At 43.2% G+C, this 25062-nt stretch overlaps 1 protein-coding gene across 1 annotated transcript in view; it reads left to right on the forward strand.

The window, feature by feature from the left end:
* The window catches only part of PTPRT (protein tyrosine phosphatase receptor type T), a 1094059-nt gene that overhangs the window by 953366 nt on the left and 115631 nt on the right, over positions 1–25062 (forward strand). Inside the window, exon 18 of the mRNA XM_060230934.1 lies at positions 5875–6023. Within this exon, the coding sequence (XP_060086917.1) occupies positions 5875–6023 (149 nt within the window). The remainder of the gene's footprint in view (positions 1–5874; positions 6024–25062) is intronic.

The raw sequence follows: 25062 nt of genomic DNA on the forward strand, positions 1-25062 counted from the left end.
TTAGTGGCAGCTCCACAATGAGAGAAATCATCTGCCTATTTCTTGCTGTGCTGCCTTTTTACCCTGCAGCTGACAGCATCACAGTGCACATGTGGAAAATTGTGAGATGTATTAATAATTGAATCCATATTGGAATGTATTGATTTGGATGTCTTCAGATGAAGACCACTTTTCTTATTATGTTCACCACAGCTGTGAGGAAAAAGTGGGAAGAAATTATAAATGTATACAAATTGGAGATGATTGTGAATATTTTGAAAATGAGAGTAGCTGTTCACAATATCAGTATTTGATTGAGAGGCACAAAATGTTTCATTATAGGCATGTCTGCCCTCCTGTGATACAGTTTTTCAGGTTAGATTATTAAAATGGAGTGTAGTCTGGCTGGTGTCTGGTATCTCAGTCTAGCATGTGACAAGAAAATAGAGGAGAGGTGGACAGAAAGACAGCCCAACTCTCACATTGCATACTCTTATTTTGTTTGTTTATTTAGCTTATTTATAGCCCACCATTCTCCTTCTGACTCAAGGGTGAGAGAAAGGGTAGAAAAATGTAACCATACAGTACAGGATTAATGAACAATGCAGTTGGACTCAGAGTACAAAACTGAATGACAATGTGAACAGCAAGCAAGCTGGCATAGGGTGAGCGATGGCAGACTGTAGCTGAATATCATGAATTCCCCTGCAATGTTGTGGAACTTTTTGTTGTTTCCATTTTCAAAACAGTTCCCATTTCCTTTCATGAAGGTCATAGTGATTTTGATTGCATGAAAATAACTTCACAGGCATTGGGTGTCAATTATGCACACTCAAATTCAAGTTAGTATCATGCATGAAGAGTACGCCTCTGTATTTTCCAAAAACATGCCTCTACCCAAAGCACACACAGTCTCAGAAAAGAGTGGACTTTCCTGTTTGTTGAAGCATGAGATCTAAATCAAGAAGATACCAAATCAGTAAGTTAATTGAAACAAATTGAACCAGTCTATTAAGGCATCATAGAAATGACAGAAGAGTAATGGTACTATGTCTACAAAGAAAGCCTCCTGGTCAAATGAAATGCTTGATGCTAAAATGTATGAGTAAAAACTCAAAACAAAGTAAATAACATGATGCATAATTACATATCCAAGGCAAATAAAAACACACATCAGAGAACAATATTTTAGACAAAGCAACTAAGAACAAAAATTGACAGCATGACATCAAAAACCAAGCTCTGCAACCGACAGTGCTATTCTAAGCAAAACATAGGAACATAAGAAGAGCCATGTTGGATTTGGCCAACGGTTCATTTAGTCCACCATCCTGACTCACACCGTAGCTAACCAATTGCTGTGAAGGACCAGCAACAGGGCATAGATGCCAAGGCCTTCCCCTGATGCTGCATACTGGCATGGTATTTAGAATTTTACAGTCTATGAATGTGAAGGTTCCCTTTAGTCGCCATGGCTAGTAGGTGCTGATAACCTATCCTCTAAGAATTTGTCTAATCCCTTTTTAAAGTTGTCTATGCCTGTGTTCATCACTATGTATTCTGGCTGTGCATTGCACATTTTAGTCACTTGTTGAGTAAAGTAGGTTTTCCTTTTTTCCATCCTGAACCCACAGGCCATCATCTTCACTGGATGCCCTGAAGCTCTCGTATTTTGGGAGAAGGAGGAAAAAAGTTCTCTCTGTCCACTCCTTCTACCTCATGCATAATTTTTAAACCTATATCTTGTCCCCCCTCTCTTAGTTGGCTCTTTTTGAAACTGAAAAGTCCCAGAGCCTTCAGCCTTTTCTCACAGGAAAGGTGCTCCAACTCCTTAATCATCTTGTATAATTCGCTTCTGTAGTGTTCAAACCTCTGTAATGTCATTTTAGATACAGTAATCAGAACTACACACAGTATTCCAAATGAGGCTGCATCATAGGTTTATATGGCAAGTACAAACCTCATGCTAATATGTTAAAGTTGGGGGGGGGGGGTTGTTCCAGTATGCACTACCTTAACCTATCTTCACTGAAATTTATGTGCCACATTGTTGCCCCCTTTGTAGATATTCTTCTGGAGCTCTTAACATTCAAGCTCACTAGGCCACTACAGTACACAACCCTAGTTCCAGGTCATTTGTAAACCAATTAAATAGGACCAGTCCCAATGTTCATTCTTGTAGGAGCCCACTGTATGCTTCCTTCCATTGAATGAATGAGCTGCTCATATATATTGTTGGTCCTTATGCTATTGTTGCACTGTTGGGATCACAGGCAAGTGAATTGTCTTGTCCTTACAGGATAATCCATTTGAGAATAACCACTATCGGATTCTTATAGTGCAATATCCAATGATGTGTAGATACAGCCCTTGACCATTCTATGAACTTCTTTGGGGTATATTTCATTGATTCTGATGGGACTTACATGTCACATCCCATATAGATCATTTATGTGTTGATTTTATTTATATTTATTTACCTTGACTTTGAAATGCACTTCCTAGACAATTTACCAAACTCTGCCAGCAGTTCACAAAGGTGACAGTACCCACCATTTCCTGTCAGTATGGATAAACTCTTAAAGACTGGGACATGCCTAATGTAATTTGTAATTTATATCTCATTTCAACATTTTTAAAATAAATTAAGTTATAGATTTTTTCAAGGTTTCAGCTGAAATTTCTCAAAATGAAGCATGATACTTACTGTCCGTGCCCAAGAACCAGCCATCAGTTGAAAACATCAGATTTGAATAAAATAACATGAATATGTGTTAAAATACACTTGTTTGTACAACTTTTACCAAAATCCTAATCTGGAAGAAACTGCACAGATAAAATACGAAAGATTTTTGCTGAGACCTCAAGCTAATTGTTGTGGTTTACTCATGCTGAAGAATCAGGTAGAAATTAAGTGAAACAACATGTGAGTGAACTGTACCACTACAGACTGAGGATCATGAGTGATCACCTTTTGAAACTATCCCCTGTAGAAAACAGGAAGAGCATCAATGAGATCTGCTTGTTGTGTTGGTTTTCTGCTTTGTTGGAAGTTTTTAAGGTGAACTTTCAAAGTATCCACTACCTGCATGCTAAAGTGGTATGATCCATTATACCTCCTCAGGGCCTCTCATTATCCCATGTGGGTAAGATTTTTCTTTTCACTTTAATGACTCTTTCTTTGTTTCTTAATCACCCAGACAGTCCAGACAGTCCAAGCAAATGTTATTCCCCAATTGGCAATCACTGATATACTGAGTACTTTTTTCAGCATCCTTGGTAATATTTGAATGAGCCCTCATTTGCTGTGACAATGGATACTATTACTGTCTTCTGAACGCAACTCTTTCATGCAGTTTTTAAAGTGGGGGAAAAGTGTCGCTCAAAATACAAAAAAGATACCTCCCAGAGCAATTTAGCTCATTTTAATTTCTAATTACAGTAGCTGTTTCTTATTGTCAGCAGGCCAGAAATGGGCACTTAAAATGGACCATGTACCCCATAAAATACAAGGGGAAGCAGGTTTGAATTTTTCTTTGATGAGCTTGAAATGACCTGTAGACATGATGAGCTAAAAATGACAGCCTGCAAGGCTGCCACTTTTCCCTCAATACTGAGTCCCCAGACAAGAGATGCCTGAAACTGTAAAAAGTTAACCATTTTAGGGTATACCAATATTCAAGGTCCAAATGGTTCTTACCCATTTTTTCTTCATTAGAAATGGGGTGTAGGTAAGAGAGTTTTATGGATACCACAGACCGCTAAAAAGACAAATAATTGTGTTCTATATCAAATCTAGTCTAAAAGCTAAAATGACTAAACTGAGGCTATCATACTTCTCACATCACATGAAAACAAGACTCAGCAGAAAAGACTATAGTGCTAGGAAAAGTTGATGGCAATGGGAAAAGAGGAAGATCCAACATGAGATGATTGACTCAAAATAGGGATCTGAAGTCTTCAGTTTGCAAGATTTGAGCAAGACATTTTGGAGGTCATTAATTCATAGGGTTGCCATAATTCGGAAATGACTTGACGACATATAACACATACACAATTCTCGTTTTAAAATGAATTCAATAATAACCTTTTCACATATATGTTACACTTGTCATTTTTAGCATTTAGCTCTTTTCCAGTTGATTGCAATGTCTCCTGGTGTATAAATTGCATGATGTTTCCCTGCAAGAGGCTGTCTAGGTCTTAGAACTCATAGGTGCATCTACAGCCTGCATATTTCAACATTGCTTAGCTTGTAAATGCCTGCAGTGTTAAATAAACATGGTTAATAAATAATGGAAAAGATGGATTTCCTGTTCACGGATCAAATTAATTTTTAGTTAGGGAAAGACATATGATTTAGGTTCGTTTTTACTATGAGCAAATCAATTTAGTTTATGGGGGGGAACTTCACATAATTTAATTTCATTGTTCAGTCTTCAGTACAGAGAAAATGGGATGGAAAGCACCTACTTAAGCAGTTTTTCTTTTCCTTTTCTTGCTTTTTTTTGTTTTATTTTGTTATCAATGGAGGACATTCTTTAGTGGTGTGGTGGTTTTGTGTGATATCTTTCCGGGCTGCTGGTTTATAGAATGTCACAGATTCATTTTTAAACAGTTTTCTCTTCTGATATGAATGAAGACTGGAGCAGCCAAATGTCAGCAGAGGCTTAGCTGATCATTCTTCTCAGTTTTCATACTGTTGGCAGCTGGAAGTAAAGATTGGAATCTTTTATTTTTGGAAGGGTGGTGCTTTTAGAGCTGGCACTAGTTCTTATTTATGCTAGAGGATTTTCTGTCATTTCCAATCGATTCAGATTTTGGCACACAACATAGGTGAATCCTCTCTAGCTGGATGTTCCATTCCCCATTATTCCGTCTACACTAAACTTATTTAGGTTCCATGCCCTGTTATTCTACCTACATCAAGCTCATTTATGGAAACTCAAGTACAGATTACCCTCATAGCAATCCTGCCTCTGGGAAAATAACCATTCCTCTGCCCACTGATCCATCTAGAATCCATCTAGTACACCATCCAGTTTCCAACAGTGACCAGCCAGTGGCTTCTGTGCTATACAAGCAGAGAAGCTCACAGGAGGCAACAGGAACTCAACCCCCCCCCCCTCCATAAAGAGCTGAAGTTCAGACACATATTTCCTCTAAACTTGGATGAGTTTATAAGTTAATTATTATGCTAACTGAACATTTATTATTGTCTAGTTTTTTTTTACTTAAGAACATTATTGATGTGGGCTAGGAAGTGGAGAAAACATGTAAAAACTTCACATGCAAACTATTCCATGCAGCTTTTTTGTTAGATTTGCAATCAGTGTGAAATTCAAAACCAGTTTTAAACATCACTTGTAAATACAAATTTGCTGTGTTTACCTAAGCTCAGAATCTCAGTTCCTCCCCAAATATCATCTTAGCATGTTTTATCACTACACTGAAAGCTTTCCTTTCCCTCTGGTTTAGCAACTGGGAAAGGGGAGACACAATACAAGGGGAGTGGCATCTGGCAAACATCAACTGGGTGTAGGCAGTTGTTTAGTTTACACCATTAGAGTTCTTTTGTAAGGCACTACCGTTTCCCTTGGTCCACCAGTTATAGGGGCCATTTTTGCTTGCTCTTAAACTTCCATGGCACTCCATTGCTGATTTGCACAGGCACTCTCCATTGCTAAAGCTTCCAATGGAGATGCAATGTAACACTTCATCACATTTGCAACAAGCCCTGCATGTTAGTCTGATTCAGAAAGGTTTTATTCCTCCCCCCTCCCCTTTTTTTCTTTAAGGTATTATATATTTTTTCTTTGCTGTTAATGAAAGGGGGACAGAAAGAGGAAAAAAAAAACTAACCATGATTTCTTCCTTCTTCAATACACCTTGAAGGAAACTAGCCAAGAAGCAAAAGGAGACTCAGAGCAGCACTCAGAGAGAAATGGGCCCTGTTGCTACTTCAGACAAGACCACTACAAAGCTCAGTGCTGTTCATAATGAAGAAGCTTTTTCTTCGAGCTGCCAAGATGTTAATGGATTCAGTAAGTTTCACTTGCGTGCCGAGGGTACCTCCATATGTAGTGAAGTGTTTGTTACTTAAAAGGCTTGGATACCATGGGATCAACAATCTGTGACTTTGCAAATAAATTTGAGGGAAAGAAGAATGATACAATTTAATTGGGAGGGTGAAATTGTGCCTTGAGGGGGGGGACCAGTGCTTGGGGGAGGAGAGAGAGATGACATGGACATGTTGTGCTGGGAGAATCAGGCCATAACTTCATTGTTATGGGTTCCTTGTGTATTGGCACAGCATAGGCTGAGGATAATGGATGAAGTTGACAGCCTGGGTGCTGTCAGCAACCCCCACCCCACCTGCTGGAGTAATCAGGGAAAAGAGGGCTGGTATTAGGGTCGGAAGCTTTCTGGAGTCATGGTCAATGTGTCATCCCCAAGGCTGACTGTTATGCCCTCAGCCTCTAGATCCCTGTAAAGGTCATGCAGGGAGCCTACCCTGCACAACCTGTATTATCTTCCCAAGCCAGTGGCTAAATGCCATCAGCCATTTGTGACAGTTAACCTTTTTTAAACAGTACTATCAAACATGCAGAGCATCTTTGCTCTGGGGAAGGCAAAAATCTCAGAGTCTATTAGCTGATCAGAACCATGGGCAAATTTCCTTCCTGGCCCTGTTAACCAGCAACCTCCTGTGGACATGGCAAATCTGTAGACTCTTCCTTTTAAACTTAAAAGCAAACCCACCTGCCCTCAGTGATGTAAATGGCTAATTAGTGCAGGATTGCAGTTGTGCCGCCAGTCGGAATGAAGAGGCTGACACAGTGTGTTGGATAAAACCGGGCCGCTTTATTGGAAACAAACTTTATTGGAAACAAACTTTAGAACGACAAGGGGTATGGCCTAACGGGATAAGCCCTGGGGTCAGCCTCATGACCCCGCCTTGTCCTGGGAGGGCGAGCCACCCTGCCCCCAGCACAAGCCCAGTATTCTGATTGGTGCTGAGCAGCCAGGCCCAAAGCCCACCTCCACCTGGGCTAGCATCAATCCCTCATGGAAAAATCCGCCCTGGTGAGGCTTTGCCGTGATCTGCACTCCCCTCATTGAGCCATACAGCCCATCTGCAGTTCATACAGACCACCCGCACCAACTGGTGCTGAGCCATAGGTGCTCCCCTGAAAACACTATGACCTCATCCTGCCACCGCCAATGCCAAGCCTCTGCTTAGGCATTAGCGCCCACCGGACGGCCCAGAGCCAACCACAACCCCTGCTGAAGCTCTTCCAAAAAGGCCCGGTTGCCCAACTCAGCCAGATGAACCCCATCCGGCCTATACAAATCAGCATTCTCGACTTGTATGGCCGGATGGGGAAGGAATATCCCTAGGCCCCTCTCCATGGCCTTCTGTAAGGCCCAGTTGGCCTTACGCATGGCGCGTTCTATCCCCCCAGGGGAAAGGGCAGACCGCCAAACCCTGCATGGCAGAATTGCTGACCACACTAGAATAATGCCCGGCCATCTTCGCTTAATTCCCCAAAGATCTGTCTGCACCTGAAAAGAAAGGGCCATCCCTTTCATGAATTCCAAGTCATTACCACCCAGGTGGATGACTAGGATGTGAGGAGGAGGCACCATCCTCCCCCGGAACAACAGTGGCATGATCCCTGGCCAACGCAGGCGCTGGCGACCCAGCCACTCCACCGTTGCCTACTTGCTGAGGCCCTGCTGGGTGCCCACTGGTGGCCTCCTGGCATGATGGGCCACCCAGAACACCATACTGTGCCCGCAGATGAGGATCCGACGCCTCTCCCTATGAGCCACAGCACCTGGAAAACAGAAAAATGTCACAACCCGGAAATATGCCAACAGGCAACAAAACCACAAAACTGCTCCCGCAGCATCCTAAGTGACCAACGGACGCACATAGGATTTAAAAGCTGCTGACCACCACCAGCCAATACAATGTATGGTGGAGGGGGTGTAGCCCATTGCTGCTGCCGTGGAAGCAGCACCAATCCGGAATGAATGTGTTCCAAACTTGATACCCCCCAAACCCAACTCAGCCAATGCCTTGACAGTCACAGCCCAAAATTGATATTTTGTAAGGGGGGGGGCTCACTATATCAAAAAAAGGGGCCATCACCCTCCCCCCTGAGCTGTACATACTTTTCCAGGGCCTTGACCGGGCACAAATCTGGTAATACACACTGGCCAATTGTAATAGTCATCCCCCTCTGATGCTGGTCCATTTTGGACCGCCTGACCATCAAAAGAATTTGCCCCTGTACAATTTTGACATCCCTGGCACACAGTGCCTGGTTAGAATTGTCAGTCTTGGACTGTGCAACCAACTCGCTAATATGCAGAGCCCCCAAAAAGGCAACCAAAGAGGCCGCATGAAACAGTGCGGCCTCAAACAAAGAGGAACATATCCCCGGCCAGACCCTATACAACCCCTTCAGCACCGAAGGGGATATGGGTTGCCAGGTATCAGCCCGTGGCCCACGCTCCCTTGCCCAACCCTCAAGCATCTTCCTGACTCTAAAATCACCCGTGTTCTCGGGAAGCCCTTGCGCTTTACTCATGAAGAAAAGTGCTGCCAATTGACCCTTAATTGACTTTTTTTTTTGCAAATAGCAAGCCTTTATTGGCATAAAACAGATTTAGCAGTAAAATAGAAATATATAAATAATATAAAATCCTAGATTATAGAGTACATAGGGAGCTAAAATACACAAAATAAGTAAAATATATGAGTCGAGTTTAGCCAAATTAAATAATTAAAACAAATAAAATGTGGTCATTCCAGAACCATTCTCTGTCGTATTTCCATGGCCTGTTGGAGAAATCTAGCCACCATTAAAGTTACCTCAGCGCAAGTGTCATTTAAAAGTTTGTGGACTTTGCCTGAATCAGCACAGCCCAACATATCTGCTAAGATATCTTTCAAGTATATACAACAAATATTATCATAAAGAGGACAGTTCAGTAATACATGGGAAATAGTTTCAATACACTTGGAATTACAAAGACAGTGTCTATTAGAGTACTCAATCCTGTTAAATCTACCAAATAGGATAGCAGATGGTAATGCATTACATCTCGTTAACAAGAACGTGCGCCGTTGCTGTGGAGCTTGCAGAGAGGAGAAATATGACGCTCATTTCCCTACTGAGAGAGGAAGTTTGAAATTCAGCGGGGAGCAGGACTTGTTGCCCAGGCTATATAACGTTTGCATTTCAATATCTAGAATTCTGAGCTTAAGTTTCAAAAAAGCTTCTTTTAAGGATAGCATAAGAAGTAAATCTAAATCAATGCCCATAGATTTTATTTTCCTCTCAATAAATACTAGCCAATTTGACAAATTAGGTTCTGAGAGCAGTTGTGGAAATGTAGCTGTAGCCAGTATTTAAGTGACATTAGCCATGCTTGTGTTTCCACAAGATTCGTCCCTGTTTCTAAACACAAAACTGCATATGGTAGGCACTTTGGGAATCCCAGAATTTTCTGTAGGAATTTTGATTGGACACCTTCAATGTTATTATCCAAGGCTGTGATCCACACTGGGACCCCATCTAAAAGCTGCGGTATCACTTTAGCCTTAAAGCTTTTTAGCGCAGCTGGGATAAACTGATTGCCTCTGCTGTAAAAGAAGCGCTGGATAGCTGCAATGCTAACATTGACTGACTTAATTATACAGTTACGATGATTAGTCCAAAGTGTGTTATATTGAAAATGAATTCCTAGGTATTTGTAGTATTTTACTTGTTCTATCTCTTTGCCGCCTATTGACCATTTAGTTGGTTTCCAAGATTTGGAAAAAAACAACAATTTTAGATTTGTCATAGTTCAATAGGAGCTTATTGTTGTTAAGGAAGGTGATACAGCGAACAAGCAAACGCTTTATTCCAATTCTGGAACAAAATAGTAAAACCGTATTGTCCGCATATAACAGTAAGGGAACATGTCTGGCACCAAGTTTTGGACTATGATGGTCAGTATCTGACAAAAAGGGAGCAAGATCATTAAGAAAGAGGTTAAACAAAAAGGGGGCCAACACACAGCCTTGTTTAACCCCCTTTCTTAACGGGATTTTTGACGTAAGATTGCCTGATAAGGAGCATTTGACTTGACAAAAGTTGAAAGTATATAATTTTTTAATGAGCGTAAGAAGTCTTTTATCAATACTTGTTTGTTCCAGTTTATCCCACAACAGGTCTCTGTCAATTGAATCAAATGCTCCCTTTAAGTCTAAAAAGGCTACATACAATTTCATCTTTTCCCCAATAGTGTATTTGGAAATTAGATGGGACAAAGTATTACAATGATCGAGAGTAGTTTTGCCTTTACAAAAACCCAGCTGTTCCGGACCAAGAATTTTTTCTCATGTCATCCATTGTTCAAGTTTCCTCAGCAGATACTTAGAATATAATTTACCAATGGTGGATAGGAGACTAATCGGCCTGTAATTATTTGGGATGGCGGGATCTCCTTTTTTATAAATTGGAACCACTATTGAATTAAGCCAGGCATTAGGAATTATGCCAGTTCTGTCAATACTAGTAAAGAGAGATGTGAGCGGGGTAGCCCACCAATCTGAATCTAACTTTTGGATTTCAGAGGGAATAACATCTGGTCCTGCTGCTTTACCTGATTTCAATTGCAAAATTAGATCTTTAACTTCATCAGAAGTCACAGAGGGCCACTCCGGAAGGTCTACCTGAGAAAGTTTGAAAGGTCTAGAAGTGTATAGTTTACTTTGGGAGAACATAGAGAAGAAATGCCCTCTACTTGGGGCTGCCTTTGTTCTGGACCCGGAGGCTGCAGCTAGTGCAGAACGCGGCGGCCAGGCTGTTATTAGGACTCCCGAGGTGGGAGCATATACGGCCAGGGCTGTGCAAACTGCACTGGCTGCCGATTACATACCGGGTCCAGTACAAAGTGCTGGTCATTACCTTTAAAGCCCTATATGGCCGAGGACCGGCCTACCTGAGGGACCGTCTTTCCCCATATGAGCCCCAGAGAGCACTGAGGTCAGCCGGGAAAAATAAACTGACTATCCCTGGGCCGAAAGTGGCTAAACTCCAGAACACCTGTGCATGGGCCTTTTCGATTGCGGCCCCTTCCCTATGGAATCAGCTCCAGGAGGAGGTGCGGGCCCTGCGGAGCCTTGATCAGTTCCGCAGGGCCTGCAAGACCACCCTCTTCAAGCTAGCGTATACGGACTGCTGAATTATGGCTGTTTAACAAAGGGACCCGCCAATATGGTTCTGTTTAAAGACCTGTGTTACAATGTAAACTGACAGAAATTAGCGCCGAAATACCACCGTCACTGTCAGATTAAGTTAAATTAAGTTAAATTTTAATTGTATACTGACTGGTTTTAAATAATGTTAATTTTAAAGTCTTATATTTATTGTACTGTATGTTTATAAATGTTGTTAGCCGCCCTGAGCCTGCCTAGGCGGGGAGGGCGGGATATAAATAAAATTTTATTATTATTATATATTATAAATATTGGTACCAGACATTGGGGGAAATGGCAGACATAGAAGGGGCATCAACTCTATGGGCACCTGATACAATAGACCAGAATTTTTTAGTTATTTAAGATTATGGCCTGGTATAGCTCCTCGTATTGAAGTTTAGCATAATCATTCTTTTTGCTTATAATAACTTGGGACATATGATTTTTAAGATCAAAGTACTCTGATGGTAAAGAGAAAGCCCCAGAGTCACAGTAACATCTGTAGGTGTTACACAACAGCGTTTTAACGGCTCTACATTCTTCATCAAACCAGGGCTGCAGAGATTTTTATGTTTCTTCCCTTTTTTACATTTTTAGGTTTAACATTTAGTGAACTAAGAATGTTAGATACTAGAGAATCATAGGCTATTATTAGCACTGAAGAATTCATTGTGGTGGTTAAAACCCTTTTAAGATTCAAAAGGGAATGAGAATTTAAAAGTAACTGAGCTGCTTGTTTAGTCTGACTATTCCAGCAGATTTTTGGTAAGGACGTAGACTCCAACAAGTGTATAGAGGGATTAAGGGAAGAGTCTGGGGAAGATTCTGTATGAAGGGTCAAGATAAGTGGAAGGTGATCACTAATAATGAGATCACCTATACAGAAATCTTTTATGTAAAATTCTAGTGAGAAAGGGACAGTAATATAATCAATTATATTGCAACCTTTCTTAGAAATGAATGTAAAATCCCCCAAATGAGAAAATCTTTCCAAACCATTTAACCAGAGCCTATTGTGTTGGATACAAAATTTGGCAAAGCAAATGCCTGCCAAATTTGAATAGCTATCTTTAGATTGCCTCCTATAGGAAAAAAAAGATGGTAAGGTATCATCTAGATGGAGGTTAAGGGCCTTAGAAAAGATTTTATCATCATTCCCTACTCTTGCATTAAAATCTCCTGCTATTATTATTTCAAAAGAAAGAAATTTGGTTTCCAATTCACTCACAATTACATTCAAAGGTTCCCAATGATGTAAAAGGGCCGATTTATCTAGGGTAGGAGGGATATATATGTTTACCGAAATCATAGAAAGATTCCCATAAACAAGCTTGATAGCTTGTTCCATAACACTTCCAGCCTGTAGGGGGATGCCTACAGAATTATGAAGAAGAGACACAAATATAGACAAACCCATTTGAAAATGGCCTCTTGAGTTGGTTCTAAAGGCTGGGAGCAAATAGGACTTATAACCTTCAAGATGAATCGGATTTTGGGACCAAGTCTCTTGGAGTAAGGTGACATCAAAGTTCTTAAGGTAACTAATAAATTCAGCATCTTTGGATTTATTCCAACAACCAGCCATGTTCCACGAGATGATTTTAATGTCCGATAATGGAGAAGTATTTGGAATTGAAGACAATGAAGGGGATCTCAGTCAGTCATCTTGGGAAAATTGTTTTGGCAAGCAGGAAGAAACAAAAGTCATACCTTCATTTTCGAGGCCCCTAGAAATATTTTTGCTAAGTTCACAAAGGCTTGGCCAGATGGAATTGTCCATAGACGTGGTGGGCGCTGGATGGATTTCAGCAACGACCAGCCTTTCCGAAGGCCGCCTGATTTCAGGTTGGGGGTAAGTGGTTAGTGAAATCTCAGATGGGAAAGTAGATATCATATTATCCACATTCGAGTTTGTTAAAAGAGAGCAAATGGAAATTGAAGAGTGAGGACGATCTTGATGATCTAGGTCAATCAAAGGCATATCTTGAAGGTCTCGCAACTCGATAGAAGAAGACCCAGGAGAGCTCTTTTGCTGCTCACTCTGCTTCAATAAGAGGCTTTCTTTCAACAAGTCTAGTCTTTTTAAAATGTCTTGTTGATCATAAGACTGAAGGGATTGGAACTTATCTCTAATATTGTCTTCCAAGATGTTGGTTGCAGAAAAAACCTCCATAGATTCATTAAGAGGGTAAGATTGAGGTGACAAATTTGCTGTGGCGGATGAATCTATCTGCAACTATTGAAGAGTTATCCTGTAGGTCTGGATATTTCTTTCGATGAATCAGGGGTAGAATGATTTCATTCTTGAAGATGCGCATAGGGAAGATTCCTTTGGATGAGAGATATTTTTTTGATCGCAACAGAAGCTGAGGAATCTGCGCTGACCTGAAAGATAAAAGCACCCTCTGTGACTGGGAACAAGCATCAAAGAGATCTATCTCATGCAGATCCATCCAAGCCGTTTCCCCTGGGAATAAAGTTCTTAGATGTCTTTTGGATAGTTGCATAGAGTTCCACTAAGGGCCCCTCCCCTTGTAGTTGCAGATGGTTAAACAGATTTTGTTTGGGGAGAGGATGGGTTTATAAAGTTGCTCTCGCTCATCAGATGAAGATTTTAATTTGTAACCTGTTGTTGACTTTGTTACTTGCTTTGGAAAGGCAGTCTTGGGATAACTATCCAAAAAGGGGCTTTTTGGAGATTCCATCTCTCCCAGTTCCTGGAGTCTCTTTCCAAAGTAAGAGATCTGCTTACTGGCATGATCAGTTTCACTATGCAACAGTTTTAGTTGATTATAGATGTGCTCAACTGTTATAGCAACAAGGCTGATCAAATCAGATGGGTCATTAGAATTGTTGCACTCAGTGCTGCTTAGAGGACTCCGCACTGCCCTTCCGGCTTACAGCTGTTATTAATTACTGGGTGTGAATCACCAACTTTTTGTTTTGTTAAGGCTGATTCATTTAAAGCTGGTTTATTTAAATCATCATTATAGTCAGCCAGAATCTCAAAATGATTGGAGGTTGGAATTTGTACAGAGTAAAAGTCTCCAATTCTCTTTTGCTTAGGAGGAGGTAATGAAGGTTCCTCTTGGTCTCTTCTATGCTTAGACACACCCATATTAATCTCAAAATGTAATAGCAAAAAGTAACTGCTTTATTTCCTTGGCTGTGAGGGCGATCTGGCTGCGACATCTGTCACCCCATTGATCGCCAGGGTTGATTCGGCTGATATGGCTGGCTACGCGGGTGTCCCCTACCTCCCTCACCGCTCCATGTGCATCCCTCCCGAAGCTGCGCGCTCGGGGGAAGAGGACAACCATCCCAGATAGAAGGCGTGTACCATTCTTCGGTCAAGGGTATACGATAGCTGTGCTCTCCTGCTAGAACCTCCAAACAAGCTCAAGGTCCTTAATTGACTTAAGCCCCAACCCTCTATCCTTCTGATATACGCAAAATTGCATGTTGTGCGCCGCAGGAACCAGCCAGCTATCTGGCAGTCCAGTGGCGCTCCTAAAAACCCAAAACTGTAATCCTGCCCTCTCATAAGTTCTTTGGGTGCTCGGTGCCAATGCTAATTGAATTGCCCTACTGGCTTCAGCCTCCCAAGCTGCCAAAGTTCCTGGGGCATTCGTGCTGGCCATGGATCCGCTTCCGGAGCAAGTTGGCGAAAACGCTGGATCTGTTGGCGAGATAGAGCGTCCGCCACCCCATTGCACACTCCTGGAACATGCCTTGCAAGGAATAAAATGTTCAACCTAAGGCATCGCAGTGTGAACGCCCGCACCAGATTCATTACCCATGCTGATTTGGAGGACAGGGAGTTGAAGACATGTACTACAGCCATGTTATCACACCAGAAGTGAACTGTATGGTTGGCCAGCTGCTCACCCCAAAGCCAAACAGCTAATAAAATGGGAAAAAATTCCAAGAAGGTGCAGTCCCTGCAAAACCCGCTGGCCAAACATCCTATGGGCCATTGTTCCGCGCACCAGTGGCCCCGGAAGTATACCCTGAATCCGGCAGCTCCTGCTGCATCCGAAGATAACTGGAGCTCAGCTTCAATCTTTAAATCCTCCCGCCGAAATGAAATACCATTAAAAGATTCGAGAAATTCCTCCCAAAACTCAAGATCCCTACGCATGCCTGTGGTCACTCACACCCTATGGTGAGGAAGCTGCAAATGCCCCATGGCGTCACATAGCCATCTTAAAAAGGGCCTACCTGGGGCCACAACTTTCCATGCAAAGTTGAGGTGTCCCACCACCTGCTGGAGCTCAAGCAGCGACACCTTGCACTGCCTCCTAAGTGAGGCTAACCGTACTCTAAGACCAGCCACTTTATCCTCAGGCAGACGTGAAGCTTGCTGATTGGTGTCCAGCTCAATACCCAAAAATTTAAGCACCAAGCTGGGCCCTTCAGTCTTTTCGTGCTCCAATGGCACGCCCAGCTCCCGCGCCAACTCCTGAAATGACACATTGCCCAGACCCCGCTGGATGCACAAAACGGTAGTCGTCCAGGTAATGCACAGTGTCACCTAGCCCCGACCTGTCCCGCAGCACCCATTCCATAAAGGAACTGAAACGCTCAAACGCGGCGTAGGACACCGAACAACCCATAGGTAAGGCCCTGTCCATGTAAAACTTTCCCTCAAAACTGAAGCCCAGAAGCTCAAAGTCATCCGGGTGAACTGGCAAAAGGCAAAATGCTGATTTAATGTCTCATTTTGCCATCTCAGCCCTAACACCGCACCCCCACACTACTTTGACCACTTGGTCAAATGAAGTGTACCGGACTGAACAAAGAACATCAGGAATGGAATCGTTCACTGATGCACCCTTCAGGTAGGACAAATGGTGTATCAAATGGTACTCCCCTGGTGCTTTCTTAGGCACCACCCCCAAGGGGAATACTCGTAAATTGGGCACTGGCAGAGCATCGAAGGGTCCTTAGATCCTCCCCTCCGAACACTCCTTGGCTATTTTTGCCCTAACTACATGCTCCATACCTACAACCGAGCGGAGATTAGGAGCCAAACAAGGTACCCTAGATCCCAGGTAAAGAATCTTGAACCCGGAGGAAAAACCCTCCCATAAATACTCTCTATCTGCCATCAGGGGGTATCTACCAAGCAGTCTACTGAGTACCTTCAGATGGATGGGGCTGGGCCCCTTTACCAGGAGGCTGCTGGTTGCCCCCCTCCCCACCAGGGTGTTTAGCACCTGCCCTGGGTTTTGACCGGCTGCAGGCAGAGAAGGTGTGTGACCCCCAGCACATCAGGCACCCATGCTTAAATTTACACCCTTGGACATGAACTCCCAATACAACAGCCGGGGTTGAACCGACTGGCCCGCCATACTGCGGGCCCCTGCAGCAAGCTGTTGCTTATGCACCAAGTGTCCACTATCTGCCCTATCACCTAAATTCAGCTTTGCAGGGGACATCAACTGCAGCCAAAGCTGCTGATTAATCTGGTCCCAAGGCAGCCCTGGGTTGACTGCGGCCCTCATCCGAAAGGCCTCATCATATTGCAACCAAGCTGCACCAACAAAATCAGTGTATGCACGGTATACTATGTTGCAATACTGGAAAAGCGCAGCCGTGCGAAACGGCTGCGCCCTTGCTATGATGCCAGCATAGATAAGGAAGCTGGGCAGCCAATTGGCCCAAGTCCTATCCACTTTTCTACGCTTTAACTTTTCCTTTTCCTTATCATCCAGTTCTTCCTTATCCTTCTTTTCTAATTCCCTAAAGAGGAGACTGAAAACATCCACGTATTCACCCCTCAAAATCTTGTCACGTGTAGCCACCGACAGATGGTCCCCCAATGGCAATGTCGTGTCACCATATGGAAGCACATGAAAAGGTATGGACCCATAAGGATTTGGGGGGTAATTCCACATACCACGCTGATAATCCAGCCACCCGCCATACATCTGCAACTGCTGTTGCCCACCCCAAGGCAGCACCCCAGGCAGAGCCTGTTGTGCTGGGGCGCTCTGTGACACGGCCAGGGCAGCTACCTGCACGGAAGCCTGAGAACTAGAACCTCCCCCACTTTGGCCTTGCTGAAATACCCAAGGGGTCCCCCAAGCCCATGACAGCCCAGCCACACATTGAGCCCTGGCATCACCGCTGCTCCCCTCGCTGTGGCTGGGGGGACCAAGAATTGTGATGAGCCCCAAGGCCATGCCTGGGGCTGTTGTTGTAAAGGGAGCTTACTGATATCACCAAGGGGGTTAACCACCACTGCCACCACTGGAGCCTGTTGCCCGACTTCTCAAACTGCCCCAATAACCAAGGGCGATCCTGGATTTGGTCCTAAGTAATGCCCAAGACTTGGTGAGAGATGTAAAAGTGATTGCGCCGCTTGGGAGCAGTGACCATAATGTTATTGATTTCACCGTTTGTATAAATAGGGAGTTGTCCAAAAAGACCACCACAACCACGTTTAACTTTAAAAGGGGTAAATACACTGAGATGAGGAGGCATGTGAGGAAGAAACTGAAAGGAAAGGTACATACGGTCAAAACCCTTGAGAAAGCTTGGACGCTATTTAAAACTATAATCCTAGAAGCTCAGATAAAATACATACCACAAGTTAGGAAAGGCACAAACAGGCATAAGAAAAGGCCTGCGTGGTTAACAAATAAAGTAATGGAAGCTGTAAAAGGTAAGAAGGACTCCTTTAAGCGGTGGAAAACCAGTCCAAGTGAGATTAGTAAAAGGGAACACAGGCTGTGGCAAATCAAATGCAAGACTGTGATCAGGCAGGCAAAAAGGGACTATGAGGAGCATATTGCAAAAAACATAAAGACCAACAATAAAACTTTCTTCAAATATATTAGAAGTAGGAAACCAGCCAGGGAGGCAGTGGGGCCCTTGGATGACCATGGGGTAAAAGGATTACTGAAGGAGGATAGGGAAATGGCTGAAAAGCTAAATGAATTTTTTGCCTCCGTCTTCACTGTAGAAGACGAGAACTTTTTGCCCGCCCCAGAACCACTAATTTTGGAAGGGGTGTTGAAAGACCTGAGTCAGATTGAGGTGACAAATGAGGAGGTCCTACAACTGATAGACAAATTAAAAACTAATAAGTCACCGGGTCCGGATGGCATACATCCGAGAGTTCTGAAGGAACTCAAAGTTGAACTTGTGGATCTTCTAACAAAAATCTGTAATCTTTCATTGAAATCTGCCTCCATTCCTGAGGACTGGAAGGTAGCAAATGTCACCCCCATCTTTAAAAAAGGTTCCAGAGGAGATCCGGGAAACTACAGGCCAGTCAGTCTGACTTCAATACCGGGAAAGTTGGTAGAAACCATTATCAAGGACAGAATGAGTAGGCACATTGATGAACACGGGTTATTGAGGAAGACTCAGCATGGGTTCTGCAAGGGAAGATCTTGCCTCACTAACCTGTTGCATTTCTTTGAGGGGGTGAACAAACATGTGGACAAAGGAGACCCGATAGATGTTGTTTACCTTGACTTCCAGAAAGCTTTTGATAAAGTTCCTCATCAAAGGCTCCTTAGAAAGCTTGAGAATCATGGAGTAAAAGGACAGGTCCTCTTGTGGATCAAAAACTGGCTGAGTAATAGGAAGCAGAGAGTGAGTATAAATGGGCAGTCTTCGCAGTGGAGGACGGTAAGCAGTGGGGTGCCGCAGGGCTCGGTACTGGGTCCCATCCTTTTTAACTTGTTCATAAATGATTTAGAGTTCGGAGTGAGCAGTGAAGTGGCCAAGTTTGCGGATGACACTAAATTGTTCAGGGTGGTGAGAACCAGAGAGGATTGTGAGGAACTCCAAAGGGATCTGTTGAGGCTGGGTGAGTGGGCGTCAACGTGGCAGATGCGGTTCAATGTGGCCAAGTGCAAAGTAATGCACATTGGGGCTAAGAATCCCAGCTACAAATACAAGTTGATGGGGTGTGAACTGGCAGAGACTGATCAAGAGAGAGATCTTGGGGTCATGATAGATAACTCACTGAAAGTGTCAAGACAGTGTGCGTTTGCAATAAAAAAGGCCAATGCCATGCTGGGAATTATTAGGAAGGGAATTGAAAACAAATCAGCCAGTATCATAATGCCCCTGTATAAATCGATGGTGCGGTCTCATTTGGAGTACTGTGTGCAGTTCTGGTCGCCGCACCTCAAAAAGGATATTATAGCTTTAGAGAAGGTGCAGAGAAGGGCAACTAGAATGATTAAAGGGCTGGAGCACTTTCCCTATGAAGAAAGGTTGAAACGCTTGGGACTCTTTAGCTTGGAGAAACGTCGACTGCGGGGTGACATGATAGAGGTTTACAAGATAATGCATGGAATGGAGAAAGTAGAGAAAGAAGTACTTTTCTCCCTTTCTCACAATACAAGAACTCGTGGGCATTCGATGAAATTGCTGAGCAGACAGGTTAAGACGGATAAAAGGAAGTACTTCTTCACCCAAAGGGTGATTAACATGTGGAATTCACTGCCACAGGAGGTGGTGGCGGCCACAAGTATAGCCACCTTCAAGAGGGGTTTAGATAAAAATATGGAGCACAGGTCCATCAGTGGCTATTAGCCACAGTGTATGGAGCACAGGTCCATCAGTGGCTATTAGCCACAGTGTATGTGTGTATATAACATTTTTTGCCACTGTGTGACACAGAGTGTTGGACTTGATGGGCCGTTGGCCTGATCCAACATGGCTTCTCTTATGTTCTTATGTTCTCGTCGACCGGCCACTCGCCTGAGTCAGCGCCATCTTCCTGGTCCGGTTTGTGTTGCATGTCAACCCCTGGAGCTCTGCCCTGTAATGCAGAAAGACAGGCCAGTACCTCCTTCTCAAAAGTCAATTGTGATGAACGCCCCATTGCTCTATGGCACCCTTCCCATATGGAAGCTTCTGCACACCTCTTTGCTGCTCTAAAGCCTCTAATTGGCCCATAATAGCTTTCCTTACTTGAGCCTCTTGACCCACATCCTCAGCGGGGCCGGGTTGTTGGCCCCGCCTCCTAGCGGGCCTGGCAGGTTGCTGGCCCTTCTTGGAAGCCATATTGACAGCCCAGAGAAAACCCCACCTGGACCAAAATGGCCCTGGCCCACTAAAAAGGTGGCCCCCACTCCTTAGACACCTGAAGTTATAAAATTTAACACCCACCCCACTAACCCAAGCACGGTGCCATGCTGGGTAGGTTGAATACGGGGTGGGGGTGGGGAAGGGGCTGGGGGTGAAGCACTCTCCCAGCTGAAAAAAAAAACCCCTTGTACACTGTTAATATGGTGATCGGGGTGGAGGGAGAAAAGGACCCACTCTTAACCCCCCCCCCCCCGCTCACTAACACCACAGGATAAATGGGGGGGCTAGGAACATCTGCCCAGGCACCCCCAGTGAACATCCCTATCCGGGGCCGCAGGGCCCAGCTACCATGCCCGTCACCACCAGCAGTTAAGCCTCGCCCGAAATCGCCGCTCGCGCACCAACAGAACCGCCACACCCGAACACCCTGCACAGCCTCGTCGCTGTCAAGGGATGCCCCTCGCAAGCGCCGCCCGCCGTGCGCTCCTCTGGCGGCCAAAGCTCAATGACACGGTTCTCTTCCCAGAGAGCCGAAAAGCAACTGCATACTTCTGGGCGGGGCCAGGGCTTATATAGCCCCGCCGCCACGCCCAGAGCAAGCTCCCAGATGCCTGGGACAGACGGTAAGCCCTCACTCCTTCCGGGGCGGCAGCTGACGGCCCCCAGCCTATTGCTGGCTATGCTAGCTTGGCTAAGAGGGGCCGATAAAGCTTCCCAAGAGCCACCTGGCTGAGACCCAGTTGCCCATCCTGTTTCCCTCCCCATTCAGGCAGAAATGATGTTCCAACATAAGGCTGAGAGCTAGACTTACCTCTATTTCTGTCACTATGTTGTTACCCTTTCCACTGTAACGCACATCAGTGGTAACAGGCCTCTTAATCTTTCTAAAAACATCATTAAAATGTTTATTTTAGCATCTGAGCAGTCTAAATAGAATTATACTGTTCTAAATCCATTTACTTCAGTGGACCTAGAAGGGTGGTAACTTTATTTGGGAACAACTACAAGGCAAGTATCTGTTCTTTTGAATTACGGCTTGAGTAGAAGATCATGGATATGATCCAGTCTACCACCATACCTAGGCAAACCTGGAAGCTGAAATGCCTGAGGGCTATTCCTCAACTACTGATGTTGCTGCAGCTGATCAAAGCAACAACAATAGCCCTTGGTCAAGTATTGCATGCACATAGTTGTCTGTTTCTCCCTATGATCATGTACCGAGTGGACAATTTATGGTTCCTGGGACCTGCAGTATAACTCTTGGGCCCAACTCTCAGATATGGTTTGAGCTTGACTAATTTTTCTGGCATTGGAAAAAGGAGTTGTATAAACCAAAGGAAATATAGTTTTCACAAGTTTGTTTGCTTTCTAAATTGACAAAACATATTTCTATAATGTCATTGTTTAAAAAAAAAAAAGGAAGGAAGGAATGGCCAAGAGAAGACAAAGAAAGGAAAGGACTTTTGGGGGGGGGGGGGCGGAATTTGATGCATTCCTACATGTTGCTTACATTTCTGGGCTTTATTTTCTTTACTCTCCTTCTCTAAAGGAACATATGGCTCAGTTATTAATCAGAACTAACTGAAAGCACATTGAGCTGTGCAGAACTGTAAGCTATGGCTACTGCCAGTGTGAAAGCAAACCTCAGTCCTTACTGTCTTGTGTGCTTTGCTTTGTTATCTATAAGAGGATGGGACGTCTATTAAACAATACAATGGGATTTGGATTTCAGAAATCCAGAAGCAAAGCTAAAGCAAAGCACAACATGTTAAACAATGTAGAAATTACATAGCAGTATTCTAATTACAGCAGCATACACATTATATTATACACAATGGTTTTATCCACTGTATTTCAGTGACATTATCCACAGTCCATGTCCCTTTACCAAAGCATCTTTCTGAACTACTTTGTTACAGTGCTTTCCTTACTTCCTCTTTCCCACGAAAAAGGCATGATAGATATACAGAATAACCTACATTTGTAAAAGCAGACAGTCTCAGAGAACCAGTTAATCTGTAAATCTGTTTTTTTTCTAATCAATGACCTTCTGATGTGTGTTTTGAAATAGGGTGGGTGGTGAACAGTGATCTTTCAGTAGCAATTTCACTTCTAGGCTGTACATCTGGCTATACTGAGTGGCTAATTGGCCAATGAAATGAGCAGATGTTGTATTAACCTTACTGAAACAAATAATTGAATAGAGCATAATTACTTTTCTAGATATTCTGCTAATAATCTGAAGTTTTAGCAAAAATCTCAGACAAAGAAGGGATTCATTAAAATGAATTTCATTTTTACCCTCAGCTGTCCTCAGATCTCCTGTGATCTCTTTGGAAAGTCATCATTAAAAAGTGATCTAATAACCTGAAAACATTTATAACTTCTTATGCCACATCTGTGAAATATATCAGAAATACACTTACCTATTGGAGAAAAGTTCAGTTGCCAAACTACATCTCTAATGTGTCTCTAGAGCCATGTAGAATAGACTGTAGTAGTCCTTGTCCCATTCACCACAGTGTAATTGTATTACCTTACCTAGATTGGACTGTGGCATGAGGTTCAGAGATGGGATGCACTCTGGTCTTGCACAGGCAACTCACCTTGGGTTAAGACAAGCCATATCCAACTGGCAACTAGGCTAGGATGCTCCCAGAACAGGCAGGGTGAGGTGGCAATCTCTGGGTTCAGTAATTGTGTTTGCAGCCAGGTGAAACCCTTCCTGGAGGAAGGGAGCAGCCTAGGAGATAGCTGATGCTGGGCTTCAAATCACTAATGGTAGAGGGGAGGAACAAGCCAGGGGAGGGACTGGGAGGGTGGTCTATTTAAGGAAGCTCTGCAACACTGCTCAGGCAGTGCGCAAAAGCAGAGGATATGGAAAGGAGGAGGGATGAGGTGATGCAACCCCCTTCCCTCTCCAATCTAAAGTATTGTAGGTCATGATAGAGCAAGAGGAGCACTGCATATGTCTAGTAACTGGAGTAGAGCTGGTCTTTTAAAATGGATAAACAAATTCTCCTTTGTTTAAAGGAGTCTGGAAGGATCTTGGTCTTCCATTTATAAAAGTAATGAGTGAATGGGGCTACCAGGCTTATTTGAACATAGCATCTCCATGGCCATTTGATTTAGTGAGGTAATTAGACAGTTTTCTTTCTTCATGTAGAGGGGCACTTTAGATCATAGGTCTTATATAGGGTTGTAATTTTTCTCCAAGAAGTTTTTTTTCCCCTCCAGCTCAGATCCTCAGTTTACCCCCCTGGAAGAATTCAATTGTAATGCTATCCCTTAATAAATGTTGCAGTCATTGCCATTTTCATTTCACTGGCAAGCATGAAAATATAAGTTACACAAAAAGACAGAAGAAATTTTAAAAAAATATCTGTAGCATGTTGCATGTGAAATTGTTCTGTGATAAAAGTGTCATCTTTTGGAGGTGCTGTGATTTTGTCCACTACCTTACAGAACAAATGAATACAGGTATTAGAACAAAGTAGTAGACAAGTGCATCTTTAAGACCAATTAAGTTTTATTCAGAATGTAAGCTTTCGTATGCTCTTAAGCAGACTTCATCAGACATATGGGAATGGATGCAGCAATTCTTAATATAAGTTTGCAGTGTGGATTCATGGGAATGTTTTTAGCAGATAAAAAGAATCACAAATAGGATCTCTGTTAGTGTAGGACAAAACAGCTGAAAAAACACTAGGTGATAAAAAGCAGACTGCTGTTGTAGGAGTGTCATAAATCTAGGTAGCATTTAAAAAGAGAGCATATTTACTCAAGAGATTATAAGACCCATATAGTTTGCCATAAGATGGGTTGGTATATGCAATAAGACAGCCAATATTCCCCATTGCTTCAGACCAACACGGCTGCCTACTGGGATCTATCTACAGGTATTAGTGAAAAAGACAAAAAAAAAATGATGATAAAGGGTGTTCTGAACAAGGAGCTAAAATTATCCAACTCAGTGAGGCACATGCAAGGTCATTACAGAGAACGCATCTCTTGTAACTTGGCATCCCATGAGCATGATGAGTGAGACATGATGAAATGATCAGTGACACAATTAAGATACATCCTACACAGAAGCAATGCTGTACCTTTGCCATGCTGATGTACTCTTATGGGGGCAGGGGGTTATAGGTAAAGAAGAACTGCTGCAACTGTTCCAAAGGAGAATACTGTATCATGCTGAGGGAGAAGAGAAAAAGAAGGCAAATGTTAGGAACGGATCAGGCTGCCTGTTTAGGAAACTCAGTTTGAAAATATACTAAAAATGTACTTTTCAGGCAGAGAGCTTTGCATAGGAAACCCCTTGGGAAGGATGTTAGGATGCAGAGAAGTGGAAATAGGATGCTGTGTTCAAAGCATGTTACAGTTATAAAGTTAGGAATACCTGCCAGAAGCCTGGCTAGAACCAAAGACACATATGATCTGCCATAAGCAATAAGGATATTTAGTTATATAATTCAATTTGATTAATTGATTAATTAATTGATTAATTGCCGCATCCCAGCCACCACTGGGCTCTAGGCAATGTAAAAAAAAAAAAATTAAACTCATACATGTAAACCGTTAAAATCAGTTAAAAGTAAACAAATTGTAAAGCCCAATGTTGTCTTATTGAGTATTGTCATTCAAATGTACAGATGATTTTTTCCAGGGCAGGCGAATGCCCAAAAGGGTCAGAAGAGAAAGGTGCCAGTGTGGTAACTGTTGCTGTCCTCATGGAAAAGTGTGGCAGAACAGCTCTACCT

This window comes from Heteronotia binoei, chromosome 2 (genome assembly GCF_032191835.1).
Source record: "Heteronotia binoei isolate CCM8104 ecotype False Entrance Well chromosome 2, APGP_CSIRO_Hbin_v1, whole genome shotgun sequence".
In the NCBI taxonomy this organism is placed as follows: domain Eukaryota; kingdom Metazoa; phylum Chordata; class Lepidosauria; order Squamata; family Gekkonidae; genus Heteronotia; species Heteronotia binoei.